The following is an 11,512-nucleotide window of genomic DNA, read 5'->3' as shown; positions in this document are numbered from 1 at the left end:
AATTGTCCCTGAAGCTTTGTTGCGATGCCACATTTTTTCTTAGCTAAGACATTGTAAATTCTGTTTTTTTCTGTAGTGTATTGGAAAGTTCCTTCTTCTAATATCTGGTCTAAAAAACAGGTTTTGTTAATGTATAGGACAGACCAGATTTGACCCATTATTTACTCTTACTGGGGAAAAATCCCAGAGTAGGCCTACATCACAGTAGCTACAGTTTATTTCTTGATCCTGTATCATAGTCACTGTCTGATACTAGAAGGGACTTGAGTCTGAATGAACTACTGGGTGTGTTATTGCTACACCAACATGCTCATCTTTCATCTATTTTAAAAGAAAGATTTTTTATTTTGGTTTGCCGTTTCCACTAACCACGTTGACCCAAGAACTTCTGAAATGACGTTTTAAAGTGAGCGCTAGTGAGAGCTAGAAAGAGAGAACTCAATTTAAGCTGTTTAAAGCAAAACTGATTTACATTAATTAACCTGTTCACTTTTAGCAATGTTTAAAAAATCAGGGGTACGGGTGAGCACTATAGTGAGATCGGCTGGGCTCTACTCTGTAGATCAAAAGTAAAGCATAGTTTCTGTTCACTAGTGTGACGAGAGACAAGCCATTACACCGAGGGGAAGAAGGAGAGAAGAGAGGTGTCTTGCATAATTCTGCTGTGATCTGGAAGTGCTTTTTAACTGGAGAAGCAGAAAAAATGCTTTTGAATTGTTTTCGCCTTTAGCATGAGATGAAGACCTGGATCTGAGCAGGAACAGCTCAAATATACAGACGCGTGTAGTTCTCTCCAGCCTGGTTGTTACAGGTGTGCCTTCGGTGCTTTCTACATTTTTGTAACGCCGAAGGCACAGAGCGATAAAAGAACCGACGCATATGCAGAGAAGAACGAAATTTATTTGGGACAAATCCAAAATCATCATCATTAAAACGATCCCGGGTCAGTGTACTTACGCGTAACACAAGTTTAACAATGAACATACTGAAAAACAGTAATCATAGAAAAACTTGTACACCAAAACAGAGCTGTACAGAAAACAAAGACCAGCAAAGACGAACTGAAAACACATGATAGGGCAGGGGTCACCAACGTGGTGCCCGCGAGGACGTTATGAGTCGCCCGCGGGCTTGTTTTAAAAACAGCTCACTATATTGCCATGCACCAAAGCGCTGCATCGTTTATGTTTTTGCTGCCATTAGCTATTGTCCGCGGTTGCTAGCGGTCTTCCCGCTTAGCAATTGACATGCGCACATGAACCCAATAACCCCCCCCCCCCCCCCCCCCCCGCTCAACAACTTTCGTTCCCCCCATACCCCCCCCCCCCGCTCAACAACTTTCATTCTGGTAGCCCTCCGCAATAATTGGTATCCAAGAAGTAGCTCCCAACTTCAAAAAGGTTGGTGACCCCTGTGATAGGGCATAAATAAATAACATAATATACAGTAAATAACAAAGATAATGAGGAGACTAAACCAGACAGATGATAACACTAATGAAGAGTGAAATTACATGAACAGAAATGACAAAACAGGCACATAGAACATGAAAACAAAGACATGACTGACAGGTGTGGGCCGGACCAGCTGTGACAATTTTGCTCAAAGCATGTAGGCCTACTCTTACCCATAAAGTTGTACTGAATTAATAGACATTTTTTGCTTTCTGAGGTACATTGTAAACCCAATAAATTGTATGAATTAATCTTTAACTACCTCCAAATGATAAACACATCCACCAGTTTATTACTTTGTTCCCACAGAGACTTTACTAGTACGTCTATCTCATAAATACATTTTATAAGCATACAATTACACACTGCTCCATCTGTCATCATTCACAATTCATCATCCACACTCCATCCACACATCACTGGCCAGTTTCTGACCACAGAACCAGTGCAGCACACATATTATTCTCTGCACCGCACATGGTACTGATATGATTATGTATATCCGGGTTACATTTCTCCTGTGGTCAGAAATTGATTTAGATAATAGTTACAACCTAAATATGCCAACAGAGGATAGTGTCTGACTGTATATCTGTGTATATACAGTATCTGAGTATATATCTCTGTATGTATGTCTCAGTGTCTGCATATGCAAACATCAAGCTCTGATCAAAAGAACACTAGCAAAACAGTTGCCAACACTGTTTCCACGACTACATACACATCACTTAGTGATTCTACGCCCTGTGAAATGTTCATTCAGTGCTTGGCCAGGTGTCTGTGTTTTTCCTGTCTGCAGTTGTAAGTGGTTCAGCAGAGCATATTACAAATGCAAGTGACCCCAGACTGAAGACTGACTGTGTTATGTTACGGGAGTGCCACCATGATGCTGTCACATGAGCACGGGGTGTAACGTCCTTCTAAATGCTCGCTCGACAGATCCTGTGCACAAACGATAGGAAGCTCACGAGTTCACAATCAAGCGTGCAAGCGTGGGTTTCTAGTTTTGTTCTGAAATTTTTTTAATGCAATGATGTTTTTATCCCTGGAAGAATCAAAGGAACCATTTGTCCACCTGGACACTTTCCTCACTCTTATAACTACACATTTCATTTTTGTTTAAGCGTACTGAATAATTTTGACAGTATTTACTAAATAATGTGCCAGGCCATGCATCAGTTTGGACTGGAGAAATATAAGTGACATATAAGATTTCTCCATCTCAGCAAGCCAGTTTGCTTGTTTCCTATTCAGCCTGACCACTCAGGGCCCCAGATGTCTGCCGGCACCCGGGCAGAGAGTTCTGCGTGTCTGCCGCATTTTCAGCCAGCTCCACCGAGTTCCAGCACCAGCAGACGCAGCTGGTGGCAGATAATCCAAAAATCCACCCCCCCCCCACTCCCACCCATAAAATCTGACACAAGCAGGATTTCAACCCGGCCATGATACCAGCATCTGTCAGGACGTCAGAGCGGGCTTGGTCATCACAGCGTGAGGACATATAATGCACGACTCTATTATCACTACAGGAAGCTCCTTTGGACCAAGGGTAAGTTGGAGAGAGCTCTGAACTATTTGCATCTTGGTGTGTGTAGTTATTAAGGCTGTCATTACAGCTGTCATTGTTTTTTGACAATACTGGGCTTAATATGCCGAGTCCTGATAGGATGTTTACACCAGTGCCAAGTGGTTCTCAAGCCTGATCTTGTCCTTGTATTAAGTGTGAATTGAGCGCTGATCAGTTGCTGGCTACAGTGAGTATTTTGCAGGCCTATTATCAGACGCCCATATTCCCAGGAGCAGCTGGGTGATAACGTTTCTCGTCTCAGCTGCAGTCTCATCCTGCAAGCAGCATGTCTGAACGTGAAGCCCTGACGTACCTCATATGCTAGAATTATCGTCAGTCATGACGTACGCATGCCCACTGCTTATTATAGCGGAGGCAGAAAACATTTGGTCTCTCTTCTGTCATATTTAAATATCATTCTTCCTTTTCTTCCGCCCTCTAGCAAAGTGACCAGAGTGAATGTGAATTTTTATCTCTGGATGTTTAGGATTTTTTAAAGATTGGACAGAAACTCGGCTTAGAGAGCCAGTGGAAAGTAGGGCAGCAGCACTAAAGCACAGAGCAAAGAGCATGTTAATCACTCAAAATCCTGCTTCATCATGCCTGGCACTGCAAGCCACTCCATCCCAGGGGAAAAAATGAAAAGGCGGGAAAATGGGAACCATTTTGTGCGGTTTTTAAGAGTGTGTCTCGTTTGCTTGCGTTATGGCCTTTCAGGAAATAACAACCCATAGAAAATGTTGGGTTTATTTATGTATTTTCATTTGAACGTATGGAATTTGTACAAGTCCCATGCTACAGGTTCTGGTTACATTTGTACGGAGTTATTTAAGACAGTATCAATAAAGTTCAGTAGATTTATAGCTCTGTTGTTTATTTCTCTAAAAACAATGTTATTGTGTTTGTCCAAGGTTACGTTCTTGTCTGATCTCTGCATTTGTGTCTGATCTCTTGCCCTGAAGTAGACTTTTATCATGGACTCACAAGAGCTTTAACCTACATTGTCTATGATGGTTCTCCAAGCTAATTCAAATCTATGAGCAGTGTCATAGTTAAATGAGCTGAATATGGTCTGGTTTTCAGAATTATCTCCCATATTCCCATACACTCCCATATATCCATATACTCTCATATTCCCCTACACTACCAGATATCCATATACTTTGAATTAAGAATATGGAAGAAAAATATGCCCATCAAACTAGCATTGCCTCCTGGAAAGTGGTATAAAGTCTTATTAAACCGAAAAAAGCTTGAACACATTTGGCCATGATGAATAGTTCCTTCAGATAACTCACGTATGAGGCTCTTAGATTAAAACATCAGCCAGCATGGGAGAATGCGCATTATAAAGGACATAAGTGGCCTTTGGAATGACAGTGTGGTGTCCTGTAAGACAGATAGCTAACCTATCCTACGGTCTACTGCAGGCATGGCAACATCATGCCATTGTAAAGACCACTGTAGAGTGATAATCAGGTTGTTGTAGATGTAGATGTTAAATATCAAAGGTCATTGTTGAGGGGTAAGTCAAAGGATTTTTTTGTTTATGTGAAATTCTTAAACAGGACAATATGAAATAAAAAGAAAGTTTGACAGCGCTGTGCCATTCAGCAGGACTGTGGCCCATGAAAGTGGAGAGGACCGGCTTAGCAGTGTTCCAGAAGCACCCTGCGCTTGCTAGACAAACTGGCAGAGGCTGATTGGAAAGGGTAGAGAATGCCGGAACCTTCTGGAATGTCTCTGTATTTTCCAGGCTTACAGAGATGACCAGAGGTGGGGACTCGAGTCACATGACTTGGACTCGAGTCAGACTCGAGTCATTAATATTAAGACTTTTGACTTTACTTGAAAAAATATTCAGAGACTTAGACTTGACTTGGACTTTTACACCAATAACTTGGGACTTGAATTGGACTTGAACCTGTTTACTTGCAAAGACTTGATTTTTTTAACCCCAAATCTAAATTTAAAAACGCATATTAATATTTATAAAGTGCGCCCCATTAATTTCATTTCCGTCCTTCTGACGCAGACCGGCGTTACACCAGATTCTGTGACCGTCGAGTTTTGTGACCACAGGGGGCGCTATTTCACAGTTTCTGTTCAGAGGCACAAACGCTTTACGAATGCTACGTAAACTACGCTGATGCACTTTCTTTACTCGTTTTGTTGGTGTCCACGAGCCAAAATATGACAGATGTTTATATTTACATTTATCGTCTCTTAATTACATAAATGTACTTAAACAAGATTTACCATCCCCTCACCATTGCAGCCAACAAAGAAATCATGAATGGGATGTACAGGTGAGCCTTTTTAACTGGGGTCACCAATTCTGACGGCAGCCATCAGAATATGTGACCCCACTGAATCTCCAGGTAACAATAGTAGCCTACACCGTGACCCCACAATAACAGAAAACAATGAAAAAATAACCCTAACCTTTTATTAGTCTATATTTAAACCAATTTTATTTTATCCAAATGTTTAGAATAACCATTCGTAATGACAGCATCTTGCTTACGATGAAGCTTGCTATTTTCGTGTAAAATGATGTAACGAAACATTCTTGTTTAAGTACATTTATCTAATTAAGAGAAGATAAAATGTAAATGATCTGTCATCTTTTGGCTGGCGGACACCAACAAAACGAGTAAAGAAACACATCAGCGTAGCATTCGTAAAGCGTTGGTGCCTGTAAAAAAAAAGACTCAAAAGGACTTGAAATTCCAAGTTTCAGACTTGGGACTTGACTTGACGGTTGCTTGTCTTGACTCGAGACTTGACTTGAGTTGACTGTCTTTGCTTGAGACTTGACTCGGGACTTGAGGATAAAGACTTGGACTTACTTGAGACTTGCAAAACACTGACTTGGTCCCACCCCTGGAGATTACCTTAAACATCTGCAGAGAGCTTGTTAGGTGATATGTTGATGAACTCTGGCATTTCACATATTTGCGTAGCGTTGTCAGTACTGTTTGTGTTGGAATACACAGCCTTTCTGTCCAGTGTTTCTGTCCAGCGAAGAGGTTGGCCTGCTTAGAGGTGGATATGTCCATGAACACATGATCAAGTCTTTATTCTTTGTGTCTTGACTGCCTGCCTTTATAATATTGTCCAGCCCCTGTTCAAAAACATAATATGCTCAGTTGTAGAATTCCCAAGTTCCCAAATTAAACTCAGGACTAGTCTACTAGTCTACTCTCCAATTCAGCTTGTGTTTGTATATTTTACACAGACGTTTATTCACACTCTGAGACAGTACCAGTGGCTGAGTGCTTAATTACACCCCACCTTCAAATCCAGAAGAATTAATTTTAATCATCCACACTTTTTAAAGACTACCCATCACCTGCAATACAATTGGACATTTAAAGTTAACCCTACACAAACATGACATTGGCACATGACATTGGCACTTTCTAGAATGTCTAACCCTAACCCTACTACAACAGAAACGAGTAGAAACTTATAGCTCAACAGCCATTATCTGTCATTCCATGGATGAAAATGAAAATTACGTTCCTTCAAAATAGACTATGGCTGTCAGGACATCGCAGTCCTTCGTGTTCCTTTGACCTTTTTGCTCAATGTTTAATTAATAGTGTGTAAAGAAACTGAGAAAATTCACAAGTTGAGTCAGGATCTTTTGATGAGTCTTTTGGTAAAAAAATGGCTGTACTTTCACAAAAGACGGCTGCTGGCAGGAGTAAAGGTTGCAGAACATTGGCAGTAGTGTAGGTAAGTCATATAGTCAGGACAGTAGTACAGTCAGTGGTGTAGGTAAGTCGTATAGTCAGGGCAGTAGTACAGTCAGTGGTGTAGGTAAGTCATATAGTCAGGACAGTAGTACAGTCAGTGGTGTAGGTAAGTCGTATAGTCAGGGCAGTAGTACAGTCAGTGGTGTAGGTAAGTCGTATAGTCAGGACAGTAGTACAGTCAGTGGTGTAGGTATGTTGTATAGTCAGGACAGTAGTACAGTCAGTGGTGTAGGTAAGTCGTATAGTCAGGACAGTAGTACAGTCAGTGGTGTAGGTAAGTCATATAGTCAGGACAGTAGTACAGTCAGTGGTGTAGGTAAGTCATATAGTCAGGACAGTAGTACAGTCAGTGGTGTAGGTAAGTCGTATAGTCAGGACAGTAGTACAGTCAGTGGTGTAGGTAAGTTGTATAGTCAGGACAGTAGTACAGTTAGTGGTGTAGGTAAGTCGTATAGTCAGGACAGTAGTACAGTCAGTGGTGTAGGTATGTCGTATAGTCAGGACAGTAGTACAGTCAGTGGTGTAGGTAAGTCATATAGTCAGGACAGTAGTACAGTCAGTGGTGTATGTAAGTCGTATAGTCAGGACAGTAGTACAGTCAGTGGTGTAGGTAAGTCATATAGTCAGGACAGTAGTACAGTCAGTGGTGTAGGTAAGTCATATAGTCAGGACAGTAGTACAGTCAGTGGTGTAGGTAAGTCGTATAGTCAGGACAGTAGTACAGTCAGTGGTGTTGGTAAGTCATATAGTCAGGACAGTAGTACAGTCAGTGGTGTGGGTAAGTCATATAGTCAGGACAGTAGTACAGTCAGTGGTGTAGGTAAGTCGTATAGTCAGGACAATAGTACAGTCAGTGGTGTAGGTAAGTCATATAGTCAGGACAGTAGTACAGTCAGTGGTGTATGTAAGTCGTATAGTCAGGACAATAGTACAGTCAGTGGTGTAGGTAAGTCAATAGTCAGGACAGTAATACAGTTAGTGGGGTAGGTATGTCGTATAGTCAGGGCAGTAGTACAGTCAGTGGTGTAGGTAAGTCAATAGTCAGGACAGTAATACAGTTAGTGGGGTAGGTATGTCGTATAGTCAGGGCAGTAGTACAGTCAGTGGTGTAGGTAAGTCGTATAGTCAGGGCAGTAGTACAGTCAGTGGTGTAGGTAAGTCGTATAGTCAGGGCAGTAGTACAGTCAGTGGTGTAGGTAAGTCGTATAGTCAGGACAATAGTACAGTCACATGGTGTAGGTAAGTCATATAGTCAGGGCAGTAGTACAGTCAGTGGTGTAGGTAAGTCGTATAGTCAGGGCAGTAGTACAGTCAGTGGTGTAGGTAGGTCATATAGTCAGGACAGTAGTACAGTCAGTGGTGTAGGTATGTTGTATAGTCAGGACAGTAGTACAGTCAGTGGTGTAGGTATGTTGTATAGTCAGGACAGTAGTACAGTCAGTGGTGTAGGTATGTTGTATAGTCAGGACAGTAGTACAGTCAGTGGTGTAGGTAAGTCGTATAGTCAGGGCAGTAGTACAGTCAGTGGTGTAGGTAAGTCGTATAGTCAGGACAGTAATACAGTCAGTGGTGTAGGTAAGTCGTATAGTCAGGGCAGTAGTACAGTCAGTGGTGTAGGTAAGTCGTATAGTCAGGGCAGTAGTACAGTCAGTGGTGTAGGTAAGTCAATAGTCAGGACAGTAATACAGTTAGTGGGGTAGGTATGTCGTATAGTCAGGGCAGTAGTACAGTCAGTGGTGTAGGTAAGTCAATAGTCAGGACAGTAATACAGTTAGTGGGGTAGGTATGTCGTATAGTCAGGGCAGTAGTACAGTCAGTGGTGTAGGTAAGTCGTATAGTCAGGGCAGTAGTACAGTCAGTGGTGTAGGTAAGTCGTATAGTCAGGACAGTAGTACAGTCAGTGGTGTAGGTATGTCGTATAGTCAGGACAGTAGTACAGTCAGTGGTGTAGGTAAGTCGTATAGTCAGGGCAGTAGTACAGTCAGTGGTGTAGGTAAGTCGTATAGTCAGGACAGTAGTACAGTCAGTGGTGTAGATATGTTGTATAGTCAGGACAATAGTACAGTCAGTGGTGTAGGTAAGTCGTATAGTCCGGTCAGTAGTACAGTCAGTGGTGTAGATATGTTGTATAGTCAGGTCAGTAGTACAGTCAGTGGTGTAGGTAAGTCGTATAGTCAGGACAGTAGTACAGTCAGTGGTGTAGGTAAGTCGTATAGTCAGGACAGTAATACAGTCAGTGGGCTGAGCACCTCCATCTGTTCTGCATGGAACTCATCGTTTCCAATTGTGTAAATGCACCCAACCTATACAAAGTAATAAATATCTATTTATGTTTCAAAAGTTTGCTTTAATTTACATGTATGTGTAATGGGCACATCAGGATAAACTGGTACATATGAGTTAGAAAACTCAGTTATGGTTGTGACAGACCACATATGAGTTAGGGTTATGACAAACCACAAATTAGTACAAACTGAAAAAGATTGACAGGCATCTTCAGTAAGAAACAAGGTTCCAGATTTTTTCAGATACAACAGATAAAACATTATAACGCATACCGTGCATACCACTTCATATTGGATGCCATTGATGGAATGTTATGCATCTTTCTTAACAATCTTTTTCTGATGTCTTTCTGAAGTCTTGTAGTTTACAAGGTCACAGTGTTTTCTCATCACCCGTCTCCCTCCTGAAGACAGACGAGGTGGTGGACCAGAACTACAGCATCTCGTTCCACTTTCACCCTTCGCACTGAGGTGAAGAACAGAAGCCCTACATCAGCGGCACAACCTGACCGGGCGGCCAACCTGTCCGAGGGCTGAGCAAGGCACCATGGGAGCTGGCCTGAGTACACTGGTCCTGAGGGAGCCCTCGCTGGCTGGAGGACAAACACACGTAAGACCATCCGTCATCTTCAGTCACGCCGAATCTTCTGACGGGAAGATGAAAAAAAATTAAAACACTATGCAGAAACATCTCAAGCCGAAAACATGCTGACAAACAGACAAAAGTGATCAGCAGGAAATGATTTCCCATCCAATTTTGCTGCAAAATGCTGGACAAACGTGGCTTGCATAATAATTGCAGGATTTTAAACATATATCAATTTGCACATAAGCTCTCGAAGCACTACACCTCTGGGCTTGATGGTGCTCAGAGAGCCAACATAAAGGTTTTTGTTTTCCCATGCATGGCCATATGTTCTTTAGGTTGGTTCTATCACAGCATGTGTTTTAGTGTACATAACGTTTTCTGGACTCCCTCAGTCAGGACAGAGTGAATGGGTAATATTAGAACATTGCATTGTAGGTTATGCAAGAGGGAGAATCAAGTCTCTGTCCATTCTCACACCTCAGTCTCAGATGTCATTAATTCAACATGATCTGAAGTGTTTTATCATGCTTTATCTGTTTTTACTATATCTGAGACATAAAATGCACAGCAGAGTGTTGTGAGCACTACAGTCTAGTTCAGTACATGTGGATCTCAGAGAGTGAAGACCAAACCCCTACATGTGGATCTCAGAGAGTGAAGACCAAACCCCTACATATGGAGCTCAGAGAGTGAAGACCACACCCATATGTTCCTCCATCTTCTGTTGCATCTGGCATCTCCGCCCATCAGCAGTCACTGCTTGACGAAGCTTCTGTCGATCACAATCTTCGTCCAAAGAGCTTATGTACGGTGGCGAACGGAACAGTGTCGGCAGGGTCAAACCGGCCTAAAGTTCATTTCAGGGATTAACCACGGCCCTGCACCAATGGGTCTTAACGTGTATATCTCGGGATTATGATGTCAGGCAGTAGTGGGAGAGGAAATTAAATTGCGGAGAGGAGCACTGGTGTCTCAGACTGCTGCTCGGTCAGCGTATAGATGACTGCTCTGTGCGACGCTCACACCAACGCACTGTCCTAGCTCTGAGACAACCCAAATGGCCTTCTGCACTTTTGCGTGTTAGCCTTTGTAAACGGTGAGTACCTTGGCCTGTGCTTTGCTGAGTCAGTGGGTGCAAGTCCACCCAGTGTATCTTCATCTCTCATTTTGTAGATTATAGGTGATAGGTTTGTCGGATAATGTTAACACAACATATATCCTTTTATCCACCTAACTGGTGAATTCTGGCAGTGATGTTTATCTTGATTGCCATATTCCGGGCCTGTTTTCCAACATTCCCATTTGGCACTGGGTATTGGGACAGCTGATTCCTCATCCTGGGTACGTGCTGCATCTACTGTCAACCATCAGAATCATCTGAACAGATATTTCCAGTCCAGTGGAATCACTGTGTTCCATTCTGGGAAAGATCTTAGAGAGCAAATCAAAGACTTCAAGAAAAATCAAATGTCCATACAGACATAATGAAGAGGGCTTTAATTCTGAAAGAGACTTCTGTTTAAGTGTCTTGATCTGTCACACATGGTGAGGGAGACCAGTCCACCTCATTTAGCTCTAAATAGATTTGTTTGTCAGAGGGAGTGAGAATGCAGTCTGAAGAAGAAAGCATCGTGTCATAAATCTGCTGCATGCTGTCGAGCTTCAGATAATTGGAGCTAATTTGAATACAGAACAATTTCTTTGGCTCAGCATGTAATTGCGTGTTGGCTTGCTGCAGCGTTGCCCAGCTGCTGGCCTCCCGTGCCTGGGCAAAGCCTGGAGTATGAAGGGGAAATGGACTCACTTGGGCCTGGTCTTCTTCTTCCTGCTGTCGGTCATCATGGCCAGCTGCT

At 42.4% G+C, this 11,512-nt stretch overlaps 1 protein-coding gene across 1 annotated transcript in view; it reads left to right on the top strand.

Moving 5' to 3' along the window:
• The first annotated feature begins 11,442 nt into the window (after window positions 1–11,442).
• Window positions 11,443–11,512, top strand: part of lactbl1b (lactamase, beta-like 1b) — an 8,031-nt gene continuing 7,961 nt past the window's right edge. Inside the window, exon 1 of the mRNA XM_077007695.1 lies at window positions 11,443–11,512. This exon is cut by the window's right edge and continues 36 nt beyond it. Coding sequence (XP_076863810.1) covers window positions 11,443–11,512 — 70 coding nt within the window.

The sequence above is a fragment of the Brachyhypopomus gauderio genome, chromosome 1 (genome assembly GCF_052324685.1).
Source record: "Brachyhypopomus gauderio isolate BG-103 chromosome 1, BGAUD_0.2, whole genome shotgun sequence".
Taxonomy (NCBI): Eukaryota; Metazoa; Chordata; class Actinopteri; order Gymnotiformes; family Hypopomidae; genus Brachyhypopomus; species Brachyhypopomus gauderio.
The sequence above is the reverse complement of the archived record's forward strand: the minus strand, read 5'-3'. Positions and strand labels throughout refer to the sequence as shown.